The 26785-nt window shown below is 55.2% G+C and overlaps 1 protein-coding gene and 1 long non-coding RNA gene across 2 annotated transcripts in view; both read left to right on the forward strand.

Moving 5' to 3' along the window:
- The window catches only part of LOC138371225 (uncharacterized), a 34994-nt gene extending 33602 nt beyond the window's left edge, over positions 1-1392 (forward strand). Inside the window, exon 3 of the long non-coding RNA XR_011230347.1 lies at positions 697-1392. This is a non-coding gene — a long non-coding RNA (uncharacterized lncRNA). The remainder of the gene's footprint in view (positions 1-696) is intronic.
- Positions 1393-1890: 498 nt separating this feature from the next.
- LOC138371226 (uncharacterized) lies at positions 1891-23125 on the forward strand. The gene is made up of 3 exons (XM_069336052.1): positions 1891-2032; positions 20850-21029; positions 21146-23125. Exons 1-3 carry the CDS (start codon positions 1916-1918, stop codon positions 21656-21658), a joined length of 810 nt encoding a protein of 269 aa, XP_069192153.1. The 5' UTR covers positions 1891-1915; the 3' UTR covers positions 21659-23125.
- Positions 23126-26785: the final 3660 nt, after the last annotated feature.

Here is a 26785-nt window from a genome sequence, read left to right on the forward strand (position 1 = left end):
CTTTCTCTTTTCTGTCTTTTTCTGTTTCCCTCATTACACTCACTAAATGTTTTCCTTACAAGAAACCTGTCCAAGGATGATTGGTTTTGCCTGTGCATTAAAATGTTTTTAAAATGAGACATAGCATTGTCATTCAACAGATTTTTAACACAGTTTGTCAAGGTGATAATTTCAAGAAAACGTTTGTACTTTCCCTCATTTTGCACACATTTCTTTTAATAGAGAACTAGATTTAGGCATACCAAACTCTGTAACAAGAGCTGACACTCAGGTACCACTCTCATATTTAGCTGTGAGTTCTTTCTTCATCTGTATCATGATTCTAACCGTTTTTCTTTTGCTAGGCTCATATTACAAACTTTCATAGGTGTCATGGTGACTTATTTACAATAAGAATATAAAAATATCCAAGAGAAAAGTGTAGTAGGTTGTGCACTGAACAACAGCTATGGTGAAACTGATGCGCCAGGGCGCGTGTTTACATCTGAATGCCGAGCAAACAGACGAATACCGAACATGAACACAGTGTCTGAATACCGAAAAGTGCGAATTATGAGCAGTGCAAATACCGAGGCTCCTCTGTACAAAGAAATTATGTAAATATTATGTAATTTGTATCGGTAAATACATTACAGTACCATAATATTACTTTTTGTTGTAAATTCTTCTAGGTTAACCAAATATTTTTTTCCACAGGATAACAACCCAGAGGAATGTTCAGTGTGTTTTAACAATTATGATGACAATCAGCTACGGCCTCGCACACTGCTTTGCGGACACACATTCTGCTCCCAGTGTATTAACAATGCTATCAAGAATGGGCAGCTGACCTGCCCCAGCTGCCGTGCCCAGCATGCTGCCACAGCTGCTACTCAGTTCCCAATTAATTACGGTATGGAGGCCCTTATCAGAAAACTAAAAGGTATCGAGGTTGTACTAGAAAAAACGTTACCAGCAAAACCCATTAAAGCTCCTGCAACAGGAATCAGTAAGACGTTACGTTCCCTGGTGCAGGAGCAGAAGAGCATTATCAGCATCCTCATTACTAGCTGTGAAGAGGTGCTGTCCCAGCTAGGGAAATACCGGGGGCAGCTGGGGGACTGGAAGGTTCACCACCTCCAGCTCCAGGACAGACTCTATGCTCTGGTAGAGCAGAACAAGTAAGCAATGAAGCACTTGGAACTGGAGGATACCAGTGTGGTGGATATGACAACACAAGGAGAGGAAGGGAAAACTCAGCTGCAGGCCATGTTGGGGAGCCTCGACACAGTCAACACCCCACAGGAGGTTGGCACAACCATAGACACAGCTGATGGGTGCAAGATGAAGGTAGAAGATTGGCTCCAGAAGTGCCAGAAACTTTTCCCAGATGTCAAGACTGTCCACACCTCAGTGAAGGTACGCTGCTGAAGGTCATATTGCTCTCACCCAACTGTGTGTAGTATTGCCTCTATATAAACACTTTTGACATGGAGACACATCAAGATGAGAGTTGACTTTATATATAGGAAACTTTTTGCTCTAACACCTGATACATTTTTATTAATAAAGTCAACTGTCATCTTGGTGTTTCTCTACACTGTGGTCAGTGTAGAGAAACATTACTTATATTGTCCAGTTACAGTACTTTACTCAGAGCCTGATGCTTCATTATAGTCCAGTTACTTTACTCAGGGCCTGATGCTTCATTATAGTCCAGTTACTTTATTCAGAGCCTGATGCTTCATTATAGTCCAGTTACTTTACTCAGAGCCTGATGCTTCATTATAGTCCAGTTACTTTACTCAGAGCCTGATGCTTCATTATAGTCCAGTTACTTTACTCAGAGCCTGATGCTTCATTATAGTCCAGGTTCTAGCATTAATGTTTGTGTTGGTAATGACAGGTGCAGGAGACCATCAGGGAGGCCCTGGAGATGATGACCACAGAGACAGGTGCCACAGCTGACCCCGTACACCTGGGAGACTCAGCCTCCAGCATCATGAATAAAGTTCAGGAAATCACTGGACAGATCCCCCAGAAGCAATTAACAGTAAGTTTTTTATTTTCTCTCATAGGTCATATCACAAGATATTGAGTTGCGTTTTGAGGAGAGGAAGCCTGTTCCTAGGTTTATTGGGGTTCCCCAAGGTCAACTACTGACTTTCCTTAATATACAATCTAAAATAGTGGTCTAACTCCTGGATAAATATATTCTGGTAGGTGAACAGAGATATCAGGTGAAAGGAAACATGGGATACATTTCTGGCCTGCATGGTGATTGAACCCGTGATCCTCTATTGAACCCGGGATCCTGGCCCCCTCACAGAGGCACAGAGAGCGGGTGACACTCCACCAACCTACCGGGAAAGCATCCAGGAAGACAGTGAACCAAAACAGACCACTGCTGGGTTCGAAGAGACTGAAGCCTTGAAACTGCTAATAAACTCCCAAACAATGCCAGCACCAACTCCCTGCCAGTAGAGGGGGGCTGGAGCTACAGGTCCAGCACCAACCCCCTGCCAGTAGAGGGGGGCTGGAGCTACAGGTTCGGCACCAACCCCCTGCCAGTAGAGGGAGGCTGGAGCTACAGGTCCAGCACCAACCCCCTGCCAGTAGAGGGGGGCTGGAGCTACAGGTTCGGCACCAACCCCCCTGACAGTAGAGGGGGGGCTGGAGCTACAGGTCCAGCACCATCCCCCTACCAGTAGAGGCGGTGCTGGAGCTACAGGTCCAGGACCAACCCCCTGCCAGTAGAGGAGCTGGAGCTACAGGTCCAGCACCAACCCCCTACCAGTAGAGGGGCTGGAGCTACAGGTCCAGCACCAACCCCCTGCCAGTAGAGGGGGGGGGGGAGGGCTGGAGCTACTATTCCAGCACCAACCCCCCCTGCCAGTAGAGGGAAGGCTGGAGCTACAGTTCCAGCTCCAAACCCCCTGCCAGTAGATGGGGGGCTGGAGCTACAGGTCTAGCACCAATCCCCTGCCAGTAGAGGGGGGGGGGCTGGAGCTACAGGTCCAGCACCATCCCCCTGCCAGTAGAGGTGGGCTGGAGCTACAGGGACAGCACCAACCCCCTGCCAGTAGACGGAGGCTGTAGCTACAGGTCCTGCACCAACCCTTTGCCAGTAGAGGGGAGCTGGGGGGCTGGAGCTACAGGTCTAGCACCAACTCCATGCCAGTAGAGGGAGGCTTGAGCTACAGGTCCAGTACGAACCCCCTGCCAGTAGAGGGGAGGCTGGAGCTACAGGTCCAGCACCAAACACCCTGCCAGTGGACGGGGGCTGGAGCTACAGGTCCAGCACCAACCCCCTGCCAGTAGAAGGAGGGCTGGAGCTACACGTCCAGCCCCAACGCCCTGCCAGTAGAGGGGGGGGGGGGCTGGAGCTACATGTCCAGCACCAACCCCCTGCCAGTAGAGGGGGAGGGGCTGGAGCCACAGATCCAGCACCAACCCCCTGCCAGTAGAGGGGGGCTGGAGCTACAGGCCCAGCACCAACACCATGCCAGTAGAGAGGGGGGGCTGGAGCTACAGGTCCAGCACCAACCCCCTGCCAGTAGAGGAGGGCTGAAGCTACAGGCCCAGCACCAACACCCTGCCAGTAGAAGGGGGCTGGAGTTACAGGTTCTGCACCAACCTCCTGCCACTAGAGGGGGGCTGAAGTTATAGATCCAGCACCAACCTCCTGCCAGTAGAGGGGGGCTGGAGCTACAGGTCCAGCACCAACCCCCTGCCAGTGGAGGGGGCTGGAGCTACAGGCCCAGCACCAACCCTCTGCCAGTAGAGGGGGGCTGGAGCTCCAGGTCCAACACCAACCCCCTGCCAGTAGAGGGGGGCTGGAGCTACAGGCCCAGCACCAACCCTCTGCCAGTAGAGGGGGGCTGGAGCTCCAGGTCCAGCACCAAACCCCTGCCAGTAGAGGCGGGGCTGGAGCTACAGGTCCAGCACCAACCCCCTGCCAGTAGAGGTGGGCTGGAGCTACAGGTCCAGCACAACCCTCCCTGCCATTAGAGGAGGGCTGGAGCTACAGGTCCAGCACCAACCCCCTGCCAGTATAGGGGGGCTGGAGCTACAGGTCCAGCACCAACCCCCTGCAAGTAGATGGGGACTGGAGCTACAGGCCCAGCACCAACCCCCCTGCTAGTAGAGGTGGGCTGGAGCTACAGGTCCAGCACCAACCCCCTGCCAGTAGAGGTGGGCTGGAGCTACAGGTCCAGCACAACCCTCCCTGCCATTAGAGGAGGGCGGGAGCTACAGGTCCAGCACCAACCCCCTGCCAGTACAGGGGGGCTGGAGCTACAGGTCCAGCACCAACCCCCTGCCAGTAGAGGTGGGCTGGAGCTACAGGTCCAGCACAACCCTCCCTGCCAGTAGAGGGGGGCTGGAGTGACAGGTCCAGCACCACCCCCTGCTAGTAGAGGGGGGGGGGCTGGAGCTACAGGTCCAGAACCAACCCCCTGCCAGTAGAGAGGGGGGCTGGAGCTACAGGTCCAGCACCACCCCCTGCTAGTAGAGGGGGGCTGGAGCTACAGGTCCAGCACCAACCCCCTGCCAGTAGAGGTGGCCTGCAGCTACAGGTCCATCACCAACCCCCTGTCAGTATAGGGGGACTGGAGCTACAGGTCCAGCACCAACCCCCCTGCCAGTAGAGGTGGGCTTGAGCTACAGGTCCAGTACGAACCCCCTGCCAGTAGAGGGGGGCTCGAGCTACAGGTCTAGCACCAACCCCCTGCCAGTAGGGGGGAGGGTTGGAGCTACAGGTCCAGCACCAACTTCCTGCCAGTAGGGGGGAGGGTTGGAGCTACAGGTCCAGCACCATCCGTCTGCCAGTAGAGGGGGACTGGAGTTACAAGTCCAGCACCAACTCCCTACCAGTAGAGGGGTACTGGAGCTGCAAGTCCAGCACCATCCTCTGCTATTAGAGGGGGGCTGGAACTACAAGTCCAGCACCAACCCTCTGCCAGTAGAGGGGCTGGAGCTACAGGTCCAGCACCAACCCCCTGCCAGTAGAGGGGGGCTGGAACTACAGGTCCAGCACCAACCCCCTGCCAGTAGATGGAAGCTGGAGCTACAGGTCCAGCACCAACCCCCTGCCAGTAGGGGGGGGATTGGAGATACAGGTCCAGCACCAACCCCGTGCCAGTAGAGAGGGGCTGGAGCTACAGGTCCAGCACCAACCCCCTGTCAGTAGAGGGTGACTGGAGCTACAGGTCCAGCACGAACCCCCTGCCAGTATGGGGGGGGATTGGAGCTACAGGTCCAGCACCAACCCCCTGCTAGTAGGGGGGGGATTGGAGCTACAAGTCCAGCACCAACCCCGTGCCAGTAGAGAGGGGCTGGAGCTACAGGTCCAGCACCAACCCCGTGCCAGTAGAGTGAGGCTGGAGCTACAGGTCCAGCACCAACCCCCTGCCAGTAGAGGGGGGCTGGAGCTACAGGTCCAGCACCAACCCCCCACCCCTGCCAATAGAGGGGGGGCTGGAGCTACAGGTCCAGCACCAACCCCCTGTCAGTAGAGGGGGCTAGAGCTACAGGACCAGCACTAACCCTCTGCCAGTAGAAGGGGGCTGGAGATACAGGTCCAGTACCAACCCCCTATCAGTAGAGGGGGCTGGAGCTACAGGACCAGCACCAACCCCCTGCCAGTAAAAGGGGGGCTGGAGATACAGGTCCAGTACCAACCCCCTGTAAGTAGAGGGGGGCTGGAGCTACAGGTCCAGCACCAACCCCCCTGCCAGTAGAGGTGGGCTTGAGCTACAGGTCCAGTACGAACCCCCTGCCAGTAGAGGGGGGCTCGAGCTACAGGTCTAGCACCAACCCCCTGCCAGTAGGGGGGAGGGTTGGAGCTACAGGTCCAGCACCAACTTCCTGCCAGTAGGGGGGAGGGTTGGAGCTACAGGTCCAGCACCATCCGTCTGCCAGTAGAGGTGGACTGGAGCTACAAGTCCAGCACCAACTCCCTACCAGTAGAGGGGAACTGGAGCTGCAAGTCCAGCACCATCCTCTGCTATTAGAGGGGGGCTGGAACTACAAGTCCAGCACCAACCCTCTGCCAGTAGAGGGGTTGGAGCTACAGGTCCAGCACCAACCCCCTACCAGTAGAGGGGGGCTGGAACTACAGGTCCAGCACCAACCCCCTGCCAGTAGATGGAAGCTGGAGCTACAGGTCCAGCACCAACCCCCTGCCAGTAGGGAAGGGGATTGGAGATACAGGTCCAGCACCAACCCCGTGCCAGTAGAGAGGGGCTGGAGCTACAGGTCCAGCACCAACCCCCTGTCAGTAGAGGGGGGCTGGAGCTACAGGTCCAGCACGAACCCCCTGCCAGTATGGGGGGGTGGGGATTGGAGCTACAGGTCCAGCACCAACCCCCTGCTAGTAGGGGGGGGGATTGGAGCTACAAGTCCAGCACCAACCCCGTGCCAGTAGAGAGGGGCTGGAGCTACAGGTCCAGCACCAACCCCGTGCCAGTAGAGTGAGGCTGGAGCTACAGGTCCAGCACCAACCCCCTGCCAGTAGAGGGGGGCTGGAGCTAGAGGTCCAGCACCAACCCCCCACCCCTGCCAATAGAGGGGGGGCTGGAGCTACAGGTCCAGCACCAACCCCCTGTCAGTAGAGGGGGCTAGAGCTACAGGACCAGCACTAACCCTCTGCCAGTAGAAGGGGGGCTGGAGATACAGGTCCAGTACCAACCCCCAATCAGTAGAGGGGGCTGGAGCTACAGGACCAGCACCAACCCCCTGCCAGTAAAAGGGGGGCTGGAGATACAGGTCCAGTACCAACCCCCTGTAAGTAGAGGGGGGCTGGAGCTACAGGTTCAGCAACAACCCCCTGCCAGTAGAGGGGGGCTGGAACGACAGGTTCAGCACCAACCCCCTGCTATTAGAGGGGGGCTGGAGCTACAGGTCCAGCACCAACTCCCTGCCAGTAGAAGGGGGGGGGGCTGAAGCTATAGGTCCAGCACCATCATCCCCTGCCAGTAGAGGGTGGCTCGAGGTACAGGTCCTGCACCAACGCCCTGCCAGTAGAGGGGGGCTGGAGCTACAGGCCCAGCACCAACCCCCGGCCAGTAGAGGGGGCCTGAAGCTACAGGTCCAGCACCAACTATCCTTGCCAGTAGAGGGGGCTGGAGCTTCAGGTCCTGCACTAACCCCCTGCCAGTAGAGGGGGGCTGGAGCTACAGGCCCAGCACCAACCCCCGGCCAGTAGAGGGGGCCTGGAGATACAGGTCCAGCACCAACCCCGTGCCAGTAGAGAGGGGCTGGAGCTACAGGTCCAGCACCAACCCCCTGCCAGTAGATGGAAGCTGGAGCTACAGGTCCAGCACCAACCCCCTGCCAGTAGGGGGGGGATTGGAGATACAGGTCCAGCACCAACCCCGTGCCAGTAGAGAGGGGCTGGAGCTACAGGTCCAGCACCAACCCCCTGTCAGTAGAGGGTGACTGGAGCTACAGGTCCAGCACGAACCCCCTGCCAGTATGGGGGGGGATTGGAGCTACAAGTCCAGCACCAACCCCGTGCCAGTAGAGAGGGGCTGGAGCTACAGGTCCAGCACCAACCCCGTGCCAGTAGAGTGAGGCTGGAGCTACAGGTCCAGCACCAACCCCCTGCCAGTAGAGGGGGGCTGGAGCTACAGGTCCAGCACCAACCCCCCACCCCTGCCAATAGAGGGGGGGCTGGAGCTACAGGTCCAGCACCAACCCCCTGTCAGTAGAGGGGGCTAGAGCTACAGGACCAGCACTAACCCTCTGCCAGTAGAAGGGGGGCTGGAGATACAGGTCCAGTACCAACCCCCTATCAGTAGAGGGGGCTGGAGCTACAGGACCAGCACCAACCCCCTGCCAGTAAAAGGGGGGCTGGAGATACAGGTCCAGTACCAACCCCCTGTAAGTAGAGGGGGGCTGGAGCTACAGGTCCAGCACCAACCCCCCTGCCAGTAGAGGTGGGCTTGAGCTACAGGTCCAGTACGAACCCCCTGCCAGTAGAGGGGGGCTCGAGCTACAGGTCTAGCACCAACCCCCTGCCAGTAGGTGGGAGGGTTGGAGCTACAGGTCCAGCACCAACTTCCTGCCAGTAGGGGGGAGGGTTGGAGCTACAGGTCCAGCACCATCCGTCTGCCAGTAGAGGTGGACTGGAGCTACAAATCCAGCACCAACTCCCTACCAGTAGAGGGGTACTGGAGCTGCAAGTCCAGCACCATCCTCTGCTATTAGAGGGGGGCTGGAACTACAAGTCCAGCACCAACCCTCTGCCAGTAGAGGGGTTGGAGCTACAGGTCCAGCACCAACCCCCTACCAGTAGAGGGGGGCTGGAACTACAGGTCCAGCACCAACCCCCTGCCAGTAGATGGAAGCTGGAGCTACAGGTCCAGCACCAACCCCCTGCCAGTAGGGAAGGGGATTGGAGATACAGGTCCAGCACCAACCCCGTGCCAGTAGAGAGGGGCTGGAGCTACAGGTCCAGCACCAACCCCCTGTCAGTAGAGGGGGGCTGGAGCTACAGGTCCAGCACGAACCCCCTGCCAGTATGGGGGGGTGGGGATTGGAGCTACAGGTCCAGCACCAACCCCCTGCTAGTAGGGGGGGGGGGATTGGAGCTACAAGTCCAGCACCAACCCCGTGCCAGTAGAGAGGGGCTGGAGCTACAGGTCCAGCACCAACCCCGTGCCAGTAGAGTGAGGCTGGAGCTACAGGTCCAGCACCAACCCCCTGCCAGTAGAGGGGGGCTGGAGCTAGAGGTCCAGCACCAACCCCCCACCCCTGCCAATAGAGGGGGGGCTGGAGCTACAGGTCCAGCACCAACCCCCTGTCAGTAGAGGGGGCTAGAGCTACAGGACCAGCACTAACCCTCTGCCAGTAGAAGGGGGGCTGGAGATACAGGTCCAGTACCAACCCCCAATCAGTAGAGGGGGCTGGAGCTACAGGACCAGCACCAACCCCCTGCCAGTAAAAGGGGGGCTGGAGATACAGGTCCAGTACCAACCCCCTGTAAGTAGAGGGGGGCTGGAGCTACAGGTTCAGCAACAACCCCCTGCCAGTAGAGGGGGGCTGGAACGACAGGTTCAGCACCAACCCCCTGCTATTAGAGGGGGGCTGGAGCTACAGGTCCAGCACCAACTCCCTGCCAGTAGAAGGGGGGGGGGGCTGAAGCTATAGGTCCAGCACCATCATCCCCTGCCAGTAGAGGGTGGCTCGAGGTACAGGTCCTGCACCAACGCCCTGCCAGTAGAGGGGGGCTGGAGCTACAGGCCCAGCACCAACCCCCGGCCAGTAGAGGGGGCCTGAAGCTACAGGTCCAGCACCAACTATCCTTGCCAGTAGAGGGGGCTGGAGCTTCAGGTCCTGCACTAACCCCCTGCCAGTAGAGGGGGGCTGGAGCTACAGGCCCAGCACCAACCCCCGGCCAGTAGAGGGGGCCTGGAGATACAGGTCCAGCACCAACCCCGTGCCAGTAGAGAGGGGCTGGAGCTACAGGTCCAGCACCAACCCCCTGCCAGTAGATGGAAGCTGGAGCTACAGGTCCAGCACCAACCCCCTGCCAGTAGGGGGGGGATTGGAGATACAGGTCCAGCACCAACCCCGTGCCAGTAGAGAGGGGCTGGAGCTACAGGTCCAGCACCAACCCCCTGTCAGTAGAGGGTGACTGGAGCTACAGGTCCAGCACGAACCCCCTGCCAGTATGGGGGGGGATTGGAGCTACAAGTCCAGCACCAACCCCGTGCCAGTAGAGAGGGGCTGGAGCTACAGGTCCAGCACCAACCCCGTGCCAGTAGAGTGAGGCTGGAGCTACAGGTCCAGCACCAACCCCCTGCCAGTAGAGGGGGGCTGGAGCTACAGGTCCAGCACCAACCCCCCACCCCTGCCAATAGAGGGGGGGCTGGAGCTACAGGTCCAGCACCAACCCCCTGTCAGTAGAGGGGGCTAGAGCTACAGGACCAGCACTAACCCTCTGCCAGTAGAAGGGGGGCTGGAGATACAGGTCCAGTACCAACCCCCTATCAGTAGAGGGGGCTGGAGCTACAGGACCAGCACCAACCCCCTGCCAGTAAAAGGGGGGCTGGAGATACAGGTCCAGTACCAACCCCCTGTAAGTAGAGGGGGGCTGGAGCTACAGGTCCAGCACCAACCCCCCTGCCAGTAGAGGTGGGCTTGAGCTACAGGTCCAGTACGAACCCCCTGCCAGTAGAGGGGGGCTCGAGCTACAGGTCTAGCACCAACCCCCTGCCAGTAGGGGGGAGGGTTGGAGCTACAGGTCCAGCACCAACTTCCTGCCAGTAGGGGGGAGGGTTGGAGCTACAGGTCCAGCACCATCCGTCTGCCAGTAGAGGGGGACTGGAGCTACAAGTCCAGCACCAACTCCCTACCAGTAGAGGGGTACTGGAGCTGCAAGTCCAGCACCATCCTCTGCTATTAGAGGGGGGCTGGAACTACAAGTCCAGCACCAACCCTCTGCCAGTAGAGGGGCTGGAGCTACAGGTCCAGCACCAACCCCCGGCCAGTAGAGGGGGGCTGGAACTACAGGTCCAGCACCAACCCCCTGCCAGTAGATGGAAGCTGGAGCTACAGGTCCAGCACCAACCCCCTGCCAGTAGGGAAGGGGATTGGAGATACAGGTCCAGCACCAACCCCGTGCCAGTAGAGAGGGGCTGGAGCTACAGGTCCAGCACCAACCCCCTGTCAGTAGAGGGTGACTGGAGCTACAGGTCCAGCACGAACCCCCTGCCAGTATGGGGGGGGATTGGAGCTACAGGTCCAGCACCAACCCCCTGCTAGTAGGGGGGGGATTGGAGCTACAAGTCCAGCACCAACCCCGTGCCAGTAGGGAAGGGGATTGGAGATACAGGTCCAGCACCAACCCCGTGCCAGTAGAGAGGGGCTGGAGCTACAGGTCCAGCACCAACCCCCTGTCAGTAGAGGGTGACTGGAGCTACAGGTCCAGCACGAACCCCCTGCCAGTATGGGGGGGGATTGGAGCTACAGGTCCAGCACCAACCCCCTGCTAGTAGGGGGGGGATTGGAGCTACAAGTCCAGCACCAACCCCGTGCCAGTAGAGAGGGGCTGGAGCTACAGGTCCAGCACCAACCCCGTGCCAGTAGAGTGAGGCTGGAGCTACAGGTCCAGCACCAACCCCCTGCCAGTAGAGGGGGGCTGGAGCTACAGGTCCAGCACCAACCCCCCACCCCTGCCAATAGAGGGGGGGCTGGAGCTACAGGTCCAGCACCAACCCCCTGTCAGTAGAGGGGGCTAGAGCTACAGGACCAGCACTAACCCTCTGCCAGTAGAAGGGGGGCTGGAGATACAGGTCCAGTACCAACCCCCTATCAGTAGAGGGGGCTGGAGCTACAGGACCAGCACCAACCCCCTGCCAGTAAAAGGGGGGCTGGAGATACAGGTCCAGTACCAACCCCCTGTAAGTAGAGGGGGGCTGGAGCTACAGGTCCAGCACCAACCCCCCTGCCAGTAGAGGTGGGCTTGAGCTACAGGTCCAGTACGAACCCCCTGCCAGTAGAGGGGGGCTCGAGCTACAGGTCTAGCACCAACCCCCTGCCAGTAGGGGGGAGGGTTGGAGCTACAGGTCCAGCACCAACTTCCTGCCAGTAGGGGGGAGGGTTGGAGCTACAGGTCCAGCACCATCCGTCTGCCAGTAGAGGTGGACTGGAGCTACAAGTCCAGCACCAACTCCCTACCAGTAGAGGGGAACTGGAGCTGCAAGTCCAGCACCATCCTCTGCTATTAGAGGGGGGCTGGAACTACAAGTCCAGCACCAACCCTCTGCCAGTAGAGGGGTTGGAGCTACAGGTCCAGCACCAACCCCCTACCAGTAGAGGGGGGCTGGAACTACAGGTCCAGCACCAACCCCCTGCCAGTAGATGGAAGCTGGAGCTACAGGTCCAGCACCAACCCCCTGCCAGTAGGGAAGGGGATTGGAGATACAGGTCCAGCACCAACCCCGTGCCAGTAGAGAGGGGCTGGAGCTACAGGTCCAGCACCAACCCCCTGTCAGTAGAGGGGGGCTGGAGCTACAGGTCCAGCACGAACCCCCTGCCAGTATGGGGGGGTGGGGATTGGAGCTACAGGTCCAGCACCAACCCCCTGCTAGTAGGGGGGGGGATTGGAGCTACAAGTCCAGCACCAACCCCGTGCCAGTAGAGAGGGGCTGGAGCTACAGGTCCAGCACCAACCCCGTGCCAGTAGAGTGAGGCTGGAGCTACAGGTCCAGCACCAACCCCCTGCCAGTAGAGGGGGGCTGGAGCTAGAGGTCCAGCACCAACCCCCCACCCCTGCCAATAGAGGGGGGGCTGGAGCTACAGGTCCAGCACCAACCCCCTGTCAGTAGAGGGGGCTAGAGCTACAGGACCAGCACTAACCCTCTGCCAGTAGAAGGGGGGCTGGAGATACAGGTCCAGTACCAACCCCCAATCAGTAGAGGGGGCTGGAGCTACAGGACCAGCACCAACCCCCTGCCAGTAAAAGGGGGGCTGGAGATACAGGTCCAGTACCAACCCCCTGTAAGTAGAGGGGGGCTGGAGCTACAGGTTCAGCAACAACCCCCTGCCAGTAGAGGGGGGCTGGAACGACAGGTTCAGCACCAACCCCCTGCTATTAGAGGGGGGCTGGAGCTACAGGTCCAGCACCAACTCCCTGCCAGTAGAAGGGGGGGGGGCTGAAGCTATAGGTCCAGCACCATCATCCCCTGCCAGTAGAGGGTGGCTCGAGGTACAGGTCCTGCACCAACGCCCTGCCAGTAGAGGGGGGCTGGAGCTACAGGCCCAGCACCAACCCCCGGCCAGTAGAGGGGGCCTGAAGCTACAGGTCCAGCACCAACTATCCTTGCCAGTAGAGGGGGCTGGAGCTTCAGGTCCTGCACTAACCCCCTGCCAGTAGAGGGGGGCTGGAGCTACAGGCCCAGCACCAACCCCCGGCCAGTAGAGGGGGCCTGGAGATACAGGTCCAGCACCAACCCCGTGCCAGTAGAGAGGGGCTGGAGCTACAGGTCCAGCACCAACCCCCTGCCAGTAGATGGAAGCTGGAGCTACAGGTCCAGCACCAACCCCCTGCCAGTAGGGGGGGGATTGGAGATACAGGTCCAGCACCAACCCCGTGCCAGTAGAGAGGGGCTGGAGCTACAGGTCCAGCACCAACCCCCTGTCAGTAGAGGGTGACTGGAGCTACAGGTCCAGCACGAACCCCCTGCCAGTATGGGGGGGGATTGGAGCTACAAGTCCAGCACCAACCCCGTGCCAGTAGAGAGGGGCTGGAGCTACAGGTCCAGCACCAACCCCGTGCCAGTAGAGTGAGGCTGGAGCTACAGGTCCAGCACCAACCCCCTGCCAGTAGAGGGGGGCTGGAGCTACAGGTCCAGCACCAACCCCCCACCCCTGCCAATAGAGGGGGGGCTGGAGCTACAGGTCCAGCACCAACCCCCTGTCAGTAGAGGGGGCTAGAGCTACAGGACCAGCACTAACCCTCTGCCAGTAGAAGGGGGGCTGGAGATACAGGTCCAGTACCAACCCCCTATCAGTAGAGGGGGCTGGAGCTACAGGACCAGCACCAACCCCCTGCCAGTAAAAGGGGGGCTGGAGATACAGGTCCAGTACCAACCCCCTGTAAGTAGAGGGGGGCTGGAGCTACAGGTCCAGCACCAACCCCCCTGCCAGTAGAGGTGGGCTTGAGCTACAGGTCCAGTACGAACCCCCTGCCAGTAGAGGGGGGCTCGAGCTACAGGTCTAGCACCAACCCCCTGCCAGTAGGGGGGAGGGTTGGAGCTACAGGTCCAGCACCAACTTCCTGCCAGTAGGGGGGAGGGTTGGAGCTACAGGTCCAGCACCATCCGTCTGCCAGTAGAGGTGGACTGGAGCTACAAGTCCAGCACCAACTCCCTACCAGTAGAGGGGTACTGGAGCTGCAAGTCCAGCACCATCCTCTGCTATTAGAGGGGGGCTGGAACTACAAGTCCAGCACCAACCCTCTGCCAGTAGAGGGGTTGGAGCTACAGGTCCAGCACCAACCCCCTACCAGTAGAGGGGGGCTGGAACTACAGGTCCAGCACCAACCCCCTGCCAGTAGATGGAAGCTGGAGCTACAGGTCCAGCACCAACCCCCTGCCAGTAGGGAAGGGGATTGGAGATACAGGTCCAGCACCAACCCCGTGCCAGTAGAGAGGGGCTGGAGCTACAGGTCCAGCACCAACCCCCTGTCAGTAGAGGGGGGCTGGAGCTACAGGTCCAGCACGAACCCCCTGCCAGTATGGGGGGGTGGGGATTGGAGCTACAGGTCCAGCACCAACCCCCTGCTAGTAGGGGGGGGGATTGGAGCTACAAGTCCAGCACCAACCCCGTGCCAGTAGAGAGGGGCTGGAGCTACAGGTCCAGCACCAACCCCGTGCCAGTAGAGTGAGGCTGGAGCTACAGGTCCAGCACCAACCCCCTGCCAGTAGAGGGGGGCTGGAGCTAGAGGTCCAGCACCAACCCCCCACCCCTGCCAATAGAGGGGGGGCTGGAGCTACAGGTCCAGCACCAACCCCCTGTCAGTAGAGGGGGCTAGAGCTACAGGACCAGCACTAACCCTCTGCCAGTAGAAGGGGGGCTGGAGATACAGGTCCAGTACCAACCCCCAATCAGTAGAGGGGGCTGGAGCTACAGGACCAGCACCAACCCCCTGCCAGTAAAAGGGGGGCTGGAGATACAGGTCCAGTACCAACCCCCTGTAAGTAGAGGGGGGCTGGAGCTACAGGTTCAGCAACAACCCCCTGCCAGTAGAGGGGGGCTGGAACGACAGGTTCAGCACCAACCCCCTGCTATTAGAGGGGGGCTGGAGCTACAGGTCCAGCACCAACTCCCTGCCAGTAGAAGGGGGGGGGGGCTGAAGCTATAGGTCCAGCACCATCATCCCCTGCCAGTAGAGGGTGGCTCGAGGTACAGGTCCTGCACCAACGCCCTGCCAGTAGAGGGGGGCTGGAGCTACAGGCCCAGCACCAACCCCCGGCCAGTAGAGGGGGCCTGAAGCTACAGGTCCAGCACCAACTATCCTTGCCAGTAGAGGGGGCTGGAGCTTCAGGTCCTGCACTAACCCCCTGCCAGTAGAGGGGGGCTGGAGCTACAGGCCCAGCACCAACCCCCGGCCAGTAGAGGGGGCCTGGAGATACAGGTCCAGCACCAACCCCGTGCCAGTAGAGAGGGGCTGGAGCTACAGGTCCAGCACCAACCCCCTGCCAGTAGATGGAAGCTGGAGCTACAGGTCCAGCACCAACCCCCTGCCAGTAGGGGGGGGATTGGAGATACAGGTCCAGCACCAACCCCGTGCCAGTAGAGAGGGGCTGGAGCTACAGGTCCAGCACCAACCCCCTGTCAGTAGAGGGTGACTGGAGCTACAGGTCCAGCACGAACCCCCTGCCAGTATGGGGGGGGATTGGAGCTACAAGTCCAGCACCAACCCCGTGCCAGTAGAGAGGGGCTGGAGCTACAGGTCCAGCACCAACCCCGTGCCAGTAGAGTGAGGCTGGAGCTACAGGTCCAGCACCAACCCCCTGCCAGTAGAGGGGGGCTGGAGCTACAGGTCCAGCACCAACCCCCCACCCCTGCCAATAGAGGGGGGGCTGGAGCTACAGGTCCAGCACCAACCCCCTGTCAGTAGAGGGGGCTAGAGCTACAGGACCAGCACTAACCCTCTGCCAGTAGAAGGGGGGCTGGAGATACAGGTCCAGTACCAACCCCCTATCAGTAGAGGGGGCTGGAGCTACAGGACCAGCACCAACCCCCTGCCAGTAAAAGGGGGGCTGGAGATACAGGTCCAGTACCAACCCCCTGTAAGTAGAGGGGGGCTGGAGCTACAGGTCCAGCACCAACCCCCCTGCCAGTAGAGGTGGGCTTGAGCTACAGGTCCAGTACGAACCCCCTGCCAGTAGAGGGGGGCTCGAGCTACAGGTCTAGCACCAACCCCCTGCCAGTAGGGGGGAGGGTTGGAGCTACAGGTCCAGCACCAACTTCCTGCCAGTAGGGGGGAGGGTTGGAGCTACAGGTCCAGCACCATCCGTCTGCCAGTAGAGGGGGACTGGAGCTACAAGTCCAGCACCAACTCCCTACCAGTAGAGGGGTACTGGAGCTGCAAGTCCAGCACCATCCTCTGCTATTAGAGGGGGGCTGGAACTACAAGTCCAGCACCAACCCTCTGCCAGTAGAGGGGCTGGAGCTACAGGTCCAGCACCAACCCCCGGCCAGTAGAGGGGGGCTGGAACTACAGGTCCAGCACCAACCCCCTGCCAGTAGATGGAAGCTGGAGCTACAGGTCCAGCACCAACCCCCTGCCAGTAGGGAAGGGGATTGGAGATACAGGTCCAGCACCAACCCCGTGCCAGTAGAGAGGGGCTGGAGCTACAGGTCCAGCACCAACCCCCTGTCAGTAGAGGGGGGCTGGAGCTACAGGTCCAGCACGAACCCCCTGCCAGTATGGGGTGGTGGGGATTGGAGCTACAGGTCCAGCACCAACCCCCTGCTAGTAGGGGGGGGGATTGGAGCTACAAGTCCAGCACCAACCCCGTGCCAGTAGAGAGGGGCTGGAGCTACAGGTCCAGCACCAACCCCGTGCCAGTAGAGTGAGGCTGGAGCTACAGGTCCAGCACCAACCCCCTGCCAGTAGAGGGGGGCTGGAGCTAGAGGTCCAGCACCAACCCCCCACCCCTGCCAATAGAGGGGGGGCTGGAGCTACAGGTCCAGCACCAACCCCCTGTCAGTAGAGGGGGCTAGAGCTACAGGACCAGCACTAACCCTCTGCCAGTAGAAGGGGGGCTGGAGATACAGGTCCAGTACCAACCCCCAATCAGTAGAGGGGGCTGGAGCTACAGGACCAGCACCAACCCCCTGCCAGTAAAAGGGGGGCTGGAGATACAGGTCCAGTACCAACCCCCTGTAAGTAGAGGGGGGCTGGAGCTACAGGTTCAGCAACAACCCCCTGCCAGTAGAGGGGGGCTGGAACGACAGGTTCAGCACCAACCCCCTGCTATTAGAGGGGGGCTGGAGCTACAGGTCCAGCACCAACTCCCTGCCAGTAGAAGGGGGGGGGGGGCTGAAGCTATAGGTCCAGCACCATCATCCCCTGCCAGTAGAGGGTGGCTCGAGGTACAGGTCCTGCACCAACGCCCTGCCAGTAGAGGGGGGCTGGAGCTACAGGCCCAGCACCAACCCCCGGCCAGTAGAGGGGGCCTGAAGCTACAGGTCCAGCACCAACTATCCTTGCCAGTAGAGGGGGCTGGAGCTTCAGGTCCTGCACTAACCCCCTGCCAGTAGAGGGGGGCTGGAGCTACAGGCCCAGCACCAACCCCCGGCCAGTAGAGGGGGCCTGGAGCTGCAGGTCCAGCACCAACCCCCTGCTGAAGAAGGGGGCTGGAGCTACAGGTCCAGCACCAATCCCTTGCCAGTAAAGGGGTGCTGGAGCTACAAGTCCTGCACCAACCCCCTGCCTGTAGGTGGTGGTTGGAGCTACAGGTCCAGCACCAACCCCCTGCCAGTAGAGGGGGGGGGCTGGAGCTACGGATCCAGCACCATCCCTCCCCTGCAAGTAGGGGGGGGGCTGGAGCTACAGGTCCATCACCAACCCTCTGCCAGTAGAGGGGGGGCTGGAGCTACAGGTCTAGCGCTAACCCCTGCCAATAGAGGGGGGGGGACTGGAGCTACAGGTCCAGAACCAACCATCTTCCAGTAGAGGGGTACTGGAGCTACAGGTCCAGCATTTGGGGGCTGACACTGGTGATAATGGAGCTGACACTGACCACAGGTGATAATGGGTCTGACACTGTCCAGAGGTGATAATGGGGCAGACATTGACCACAGGTGATAATGGGGCTGTCAGTGACCACAGTTGATAATGGGGCTGACACTGACCACAGGTGATAATGGGGCTGACACTGACCACAGGTCATAATTAGCTGACACTGTCCACAGCTGATAATGGGGCTGACACTGACGACAGGTGATAATGGGGCTGACACTGACCACAGGTGATAATGGGGCTGACACTGACCACAGGTGATAATGGGGCTGGGACTGACCACAGGTCATAATGGGCTGGGAGTGACCACCGGTGATAATGATACCTGGTACCTGGTTGATGGGGTTCTGGGAGTTCTTCTACTCCCCAAGCCCGGCCTGAGGCCAGGCTTGACTTGTGAGAGTTTGGTCCACCAGGCTGTTGCTTGAAGCGGCCCGCCGGGCCACGTACCCACCACAGCCCGGCTGATCCGGAACTTCTCTTAGAAAACCATCCAGTTTTCTCTTGAAGATGTCCACAGTTGTTCCGGCAATATTTCTTATAGTTGCTGGGAGGACGTTGAACAACCGTGGACCTCTGATGTTTCAACCCGTTCTCGCAAATTTAATAAGTCAATATTGACTTATTAAATATGTGCATAGGTGACATACTTAACATAATAGATACCCTTAAAAAGATTCATAGAAAACACCGACCTTACCTAACCTACTTAGTATGTTAAGATAAGCATCTTATTGCTTCGTAATTACAATTATTACCTAACCTATAATAGGTATAGGTTAAGTAATAATTGTAATTACGAAGCATTAAGATGCTTATCTTAAGATACTAACAAGGTTAGGTAAGGTCGGTGTTTTCTATGAATCTTTTTAAGGGTATCTATTATGTTTAATATATCACCTATGCACGTAGTTAATAAGTCAATATTGACTTTACGAATTTGCGAGAACGGGTTGGATGTTTATACAGTGCTCTCTGATTGTGCCTATGGCACATCTGCTCTTCACTGGTTCAATCTTGCATTTTCTTCCATATCGTTCACTCCAGTGCGTTGTTATTTTACTGTGTAGATTTGGGACCTGACCCTCCAATATTTTCCATGTGTATATTATTTGGTATCTCTCTCGTCTCCTTTCTAGAGAATACATTTGGAGAGCTTTGAGACGATCCCAATAATTTAGGTGTTTTATCTCGTCTATGCGTGCCGTATATGTTCTCTGTATTCCTTCTATTTCAGCAATCTCTCCTGCTCTAAAGGGGGAAGTGACTACTGAGCAGTACTCGAGACGGGACAACACAAGTGACTTGAAGAGTACAACCATTGTGATGGGATCCCTGGATTTGAAAGTTCTCGTAATCCATCCGATCATTTTTCTGGCTGACGCGATATTTGCTTGGTTATGCTCCCTAAATGTTAGATCGTCGGACATCATTATTCCCAAATCCTTGACATGATGTTTTTCTACTATGGGAAGATTCGATTGTGTTTTGTACCCTGTATTATGTTTCAGATCCTCATTTTTGCCGTACCTGAGTACCTGAAATTTATCACTGTTAAACATCATGTTATTTTCTGTTGCCCAATCGAAAACTTTGTTGACATCTGCTTGTAGTTTTTCAATGTCTTCAGCAGAGGTAATTTTCATGCTGATTTTTGTGTCATCTGCAAAGGACGACACGAAGCTGTGACGTGTATTTTTGTCTATATCAGATATGAGAATAAGGAACAGTAGTGGTGCAAGGACTGTACCTTGAGGTACAGAGCTTTTAACGTCGCTTGGACTCAATTTTATCTGATTGACTGTTACTCTTTGTGTTCTGTTCGACAGGAAATTGAGTATCCAGCGTCCTACTTTTCCAGTTATTCCCATTGACCTCATTTTGTGAGCTATCACCCCATGGTCACATTTGTCGAACGCCTTTGCAAAGTCTGTGTATACAACATCTACATTTTGCTTTTCTTCTAGGGCTTCTGTGATTTTGTCATAGTGGTTGAGTAACTGTGACAGACATGATCTTCCCGCTCTAAATCCATGTTGTCCTGGATTGTGCAATTCATTGTTTTCCATAAAACTAGAAATTTGATTCCTAATTACTCTTTCAAACACTTTTATTATGTGTGATGTTAGTGCAACTGGCCTATAATTTTTTGCCAAGGCTTTTTTGCCAAGGCAATGGGGCTGACACTGACCACAGGTGATAATGGGGCTGACACTGACCACAGGTGATAATGGGGCTGACACTGACCACAGGTGATAATGGGGCTGGAACTGACCACCGGTGATAATGGGGCTGACACTGACCACAGGTGATAATGGGGCTGACACTGACCACAGGTGATAATGGGGCTGACACTGACCACAGGTGATAATGGGGCTGACACTGACCACAGGTGATAATGGGGCCAACACTGACCACGGGGAGCCGGTCGGCCGAGCGGACAGCACGCGGGACTTGTGATCCTGTGGTCCTGGGTTCGATCCCAGGCACCGGCGAGAAACAATGGGCAGAGTTTCTTTCACCGTATGCCCCTGTTACCTAGCAGTAAACTAGGTACCTGGGTGTTAGTCAGCTGTCACGGGCTGCTTCCTGGGGGTGGAGGCCAGATCGAGGACCGGGCCGCGGGGACACTAAAAAAAAAAAAAAAAAAAAGCCCCGAAATCATCTAAAGATAACCTCAAGATAATGGGTCATAATGGGGCTGACACTGACCACAGGTGATAATGGGGCTGACACTAACCACAGGTCATAATGGGGCTGACACTGACCACAGGTGATAATGGGGCTGACACTCACCACAGGTGATAATGGGGCTGACACTATCCACAGGTGATACTGGGGCTGACACTGACCACAGGTGATAATGGGGCTGACACTGACCACAGGTGATAATGGGGCTGACACTAACCACAGGTCATAATGGGGTTGACACTGACCACAGGTGGTAATGGGGCTGACACTGACCACAGGTGATAATGGGGCTGGCACTGTCCACAGGTGATAATGGGGCTGACACTGACCACAGGTGATAATGGGGCTGACACTGACCACAGGTGATAATGGGGGTGACACTGACCACAGGTGATAATGGGGCTGACACTGTCCACAGGTTGAGGACCTCCGCAGGATGAGGGAGCCCGTCAAGAGGCTGGTGGAGGCTGGCCGGGTGGTGGCCGTCCAGGAAGACCAAGATGGCCGCCGCTCCGCCAGGATAACTCTACAAGACGGACAGCTGTACCTCCACCCACTCCTGCGTCAGCCCACGCCCGCCCACGCCCACACCCTCCAGGTTACTTTATTACACCCACTAGTCTTACTGACATTACTGATTTACTGAGTTATGATAACTAATATGATAACATTTTGTTATACAGTTATCAGTATGATTTATTTAATTTTCTGCAGGAGAGTGAGGTTGTGGGCATGCTGGAGCCCTCCTGCACCCTGGCGTTCCTTGACCTCGGGTGGGCGGGGTCAACAAGAGGGCGGGTCACCATCCGGCTGACCCCTGACACTCCGCTGGCCAGACAGTTTGTGTTGTTGTGTACGGGCCAGCAGGACCACACCTACCGCAACACTAAACTGTTGCAGGTGTGGAACAAGGGTCAGCTGGGGGAGTGTGTGGTGGGCGGAGACTACAAGAGTAATGATGGTGAGGGAGGAGCCCCACTGCTGCCTGACCTCCAGGAGCAGTACCGGGAGTCAGCCCGGGCAGGAGCCGTGGGGGCCTTGGGTGGGCCGGGGGCTCCCAGGTGTGCCCAGTTCGTCATCACCACCAGGGACCGCCAGGATGGTGTCCAGTGGTCATATGTCTTCGGTGATGTGGTGAGCGGCCTGGATGTGGTGAGGGCAGCAGTCAACCACAGTGATATTAGGGAGGTGACTGTGGTGGACTGTGGTGTTGTGCTGCCACTCTAGTTCACTGTACCACCACCATCATCACTGTGGTGTTGTGCTGCCACTCTAGTTCACTGTACCACCACAGCTGTGGTGTTGTGTTGGCACTATAGTTCACTGTACCATCACCATCACTACTGTGGTGTTGTGTTGCCACTATAGTTCACTGTACCATCACCATCACTACTGTGGTGTTGTGCTGCCACTCTAGTTCACTGTACCACCACTATCACTACTGTGGTGTTGTGCTGCCACTCTAGTTCACTGTACCACCACCATCACTACTGTGGTGTTGTGCTGCCACTCTACTTCACTGTACCATCACTTCTGTGGTGTTGTGCTGCCACTCTAGTTCACTGTACCACCATCACTCCTGCATCACCATGGACTGCGTGTTTTGATGCCAATGTAATTTAAGGACACGCCTTTATCACTGTATCATCATAACTTCACTATCGTTGGTATTTAACACTTTGGTATTTATACTTTGGTATCATATACCTGACAATCACGGCTGTATCACCATCAATGCTATATCTTCTCAGTACTGTAACCTATCATTGCTGTATCACTATAGCTTCACTATCACCTCTATATATCACCATCACTTCAGGCCCCACACTTGGGGTCATATACTGACCATGTTGAGTAACAAATTGTTGGTGTCACCATATGATAGCTGTTGTCACTGTTATATCATTAACAGCTCACTATCACATAACACTGTCACTCTTACACCAACATCATTTCTCTTTCACCGCATTATCACCTCACACTGATATTTTTCCTCCTTACATTCACTGATATATCACTATCACTGCTACAGCACCACTACCTCGCCATCACTGCTATATATCCATCCTCGCCTGATATTACCATACTGGTCCATGGTCTGTTGTGATATTACCATACTGGTCCATGGTGTGTTGTGATATTACCATACTGGTCCATGGTGTGTTGTGATATTACCATATGGGTGTGAGGTGGTGTTATGACCACACATACACCAGTATGATCATACTGTAGCTGGTGTATGATGTGCTCAAACTGTATAGTGATGTCTTGGCTGATTAGCCTAGTGTCATGAATATTAATTTATGTAGTTATTCTTTTTTCGACAACACACTAGTATTAAATGTGTATTGCCAATGTATGCCACATATATCTATGTATATTATATATCTGTACCATAAGTCCTTGCCATGTATTTGTGGATATATATTAGAAGTGTAGTGAATAGCAGTAGCCTAATGTGATGTAGCTTGAAAAACATCCGTATATGCTTATATTATGGAATGCTACATAATGCTGTATAGGAAATATTATGTGAACTATGATGGAGAATGTATAAATTTAGGTCTCGGATGTATTACTGTCATGTATACTGTGTAATTTCCCTTTCATTATTGTTCATTACATTGTCCTCTAACATTAAATTAGATTTTGGCACTGTGAGATGTATACCACATAGACATGGTTTTGATACACATGTTGTATATATATATATATATATATATATATATATATATATATATATATATATATATACATATATATATATATATATATATATATATATATATATATATATATATATATACTTTATATTGTATTCATGTACACTTATGCATAATGGCTGGCTGGCAGACGTCTTGAAATCCTCCCTTAACCCCTCCTCCCCTCTCCCGCCAGTGTTACCATGTCTTGCCAATATGAATTCTTTGTTCACATATTTTTATATCATGATATAATCTTTAATGTACTGAATTATTGATATGTATTATTACGTAAGGTTGTGTATTATAGTCTTATTTTGTTGATATATGAATTAGAAGTTCTTGATCGAGATATGTCTGTATATGAGCTTGAGATATTTGAAAGAGAGGAGTCAGCTGACTCATAGAGGTGGATACAGTGTCGCTCCCGGCCAGCATGGCTCTGGGCAGTCACTCTTTGATTTTCTCAGTCGAGCGCATGTGTTGCCACTACGGTCCAGGTTTTGTGACCTTATTTGTGTCATTTGACTGCTAGGATATTTGTCATGTTGCAGTAATGTATACCATGGATCAGTTCTACCATTGTGCATCCTTTATACCAGGTGATAGGTGCTGTTATATATCTTAGTGAGGTGGGTACCTGAGGATCTTAAGTGATACCATTGTGCTGTATATGATGTTGATTCCTCATACCTTATTTGTTAATGGTTGTGACACCACCACCCTGTATTGGTATTAGCAGCATAATAGGCGCTAGTGTCCCACTGCGCCACGATAGAGCCTGGCGTCAGCTAGTGCTGATTGTATGCAGTTTTGAGACCTGTTGATGATCATGCCCAGCTTTGAGAAGCTGGATAAATCATTGAGTGTGAGTTTATAGATTGTATTCTATTTATATGTTCATTTATGTTAATGCCTGGTGAAGACACGGGGGGAGTCCATGGGTCTCGTTCTTAACCCCTCCAAGTGCGAAATTATTGCATCCAGTGAAGTAATTATGAGAGCAGTGAAATCAGTTTTACCAGAAGCCTCAGTCGTTAAACCTACGGACAGCACACTACTCGGAGCACCTCTGGGCCACAATGCCATGCTGCAGTCCTTGACGAAAAGTTTAGAGACCTAAAGAGGATGGAAGAGAGAATTGGGGACTTGGACTCCCACGATGCCCTCTACCTTCTCACAAAGTGCCTTACCTTGCCCAGGCTAACATACTTCTTAAGGTGTGCACTAACTTTTGGCAACCCACTTCTACATCAATATGATGAGCTCCTCAGGTCAATATTCAGGAAGGCGCTCAACCTAGATTTAGATGACAGTCAGTGGGACCAAGCAACACTACCAGTGAGATTTGGAGGGATAGGCATACGAAAGGCAACTGAGGTAGCACTTCCAGCATTCTTATCCTCATGTACAGCAGCCAACGAATTGGTAGGGCAGATCCTACCAGAGCGGATGAGAGAGACAGCGGGAACTCATGATCAAACGTTCATCGAAGCAGCCAGACAATGGGACACCATTGCATACCCTCAACCCCGACCACAAGTCCCAAAAGACCACAAGCAGGCCCACTGGGATAACCCCATAATGGAAAAGACTGTCACAGCAATGATTGACAACGCTGATGCTGAAAACAAAGCCCGCCTCCTAGCGGTAACAGCACCCCACGCCGGGGATTTTTTATTTGCTGTGCCCAATGCAGCCCTGGGAACTCGCCTCAGTCATGACGCTCTCCGCATTGGAGTTACCCTTCGCCTTGCCGCCCCCATCCTCACCAAACATAGGTGCATCTGCGGAACTGCGATGGCAGATCAATATGGTCGTCATGGTCTGGTATGTTGTAAATCACAGGGTAAAATTGCAAGACATGAAGAAGTCAACGACATCATCAAGAGGAGCCTCGCCACAGCCCGCTGCCCGGCACAAAGAGAACCACACTTATCCAGACCTAACGACCCTCAGAAGCGCCCTGATGGGGTCACCTTGCTACCTTGGAAGGATGGTAAGCAAGTGGTATGGGACTACACGTGCGCTGCCACACTGGCCAGTACCTACCTCCACTACAGCACACGTCAAAACGGTGGTGCTGCTTCTTTCAGGGAATCGCAGAAAATTATTAAATACAGAGGTTTAGCACACTGCTACAGCTTTGTTCCGATCGGCTCGGAGACCCTCGGTTCGTGGGGAAAATGTGCATTGAAGTTCCTGAAGGAATTGGGGGACAAATTGATCAGCGCTACAAAAGACCGGAGAGCAAAAAGTTTCTTGTTCCAGCGCCTCAGTGTTGCGATTCAGAGGGGAAATGCCTGTTGCGTCTTGGGCACTAGTCCAACTTCAGAGGAATTCGAAGAAGTGTTTGACTTGCAACAATGATCAAACCCGTCTGTGACATTCATCAATGTTTCCCATTGTTGTGTTTTTCAAGAGATCCATAACCTTTAAAAGAAAAAAAAATATACTTATATATATATATATATATATATATATATATATATATATATATATATATATATATATATATTTTTATTATTATTATTATTTCTTAGTTCTTTCTCACCCAACTTGGGAATGTCAACAAGAATCACTGCTGTCGTTGGTGAGCAGCAATATGAGCCCAGAGGTCCACTTTGGATAGTCGTTGTCCCTGTGAGGCTTTGGGCACCCCCAGCTCCACTGGTTCCTCCCCTCAACTGTGAAGGAAAGAAAGCTCTGCTTCTGGCACTTCACTGATACCAGTAACACCCAGAGAGTCACCTGGTGAGGCCTCACATCAACCATACGTGCACCAACCATACCAGATTGAAGAAATGCCCCCCCTCCCCGCTCAGCTCGTTGTCGCCGTGTGGGGGCTTAGTGGGCGGCTGCCGGAGTGTGATGCTCCTTGGGACAGTCCTCTGTCCTTTTCTAGCCTTGTGCTCCTGCTGCCGTCCTCTCCAATTCTGCTGGGCATCTTTTCCTTTTCCTTCTGTTTCGTTTTTCTCCCCCTCTTCTCCTATCTGCTTGCCGTTTCCTGCCGACCTTTTGCTCGTTCTGGTTCTTCCCTTGGACTTCTTCTATTTTGACGCCCGGGTGCTTGAGGAGGCATACTCTTGCACCCGTAGAACTGCAGTACCCGACGTCGAGAGCGAGGGGAACCTTTTATTGTCAATCCCCACTTCGTCACTGAACCCGATCTCGACGGACTGTCGGTTTCTTAAGGTGGCGTTTGTGGGGCGTATACTCACGACGCACCCCTAGGAGGCCCCGACAAGATCGGCGATAGCTTCTTGTTGGGTGTCCTGCCTCTAATTGTGGCTCCATGGTGGGTGTGGGGGCACATTCGTGAATGAATTCTTCTTTTCGTCAAGATGATAACCCCTGTTTCGGCTTCTTCTGGTTTACCTTCTCAGGCTCGTGGGGTGGGCGACCAAGTCCCCGAGTCGGTCCGTATTGGAAGACCGGGCTCTGTAGCCTCCGCTGCATTGGGCCCCGACCTTGCTCCTCCTTTGGCCTCTCTGACTCCTTCCCCTGGCTCCCCTCCCTCTGTGGTTGGGTCGAGCCCCAAGCCCCCAGTGGTGACTACCTCGTCCCCTGGCGCGGCTCCTTCTCTAGTTGTAACTACTGCACCTTTTAACCCCTCTCTCTCTGGGGGTTCTCACCGCCGTCCTCGTCACGG

This window comes from Procambarus clarkii, chromosome 35 (genome assembly GCF_040958095.1).
Source record: "Procambarus clarkii isolate CNS0578487 chromosome 35, FALCON_Pclarkii_2.0, whole genome shotgun sequence".
NCBI classification, from domain to species: Eukaryota; Metazoa; Arthropoda; class Malacostraca; order Decapoda; family Cambaridae; genus Procambarus; species Procambarus clarkii.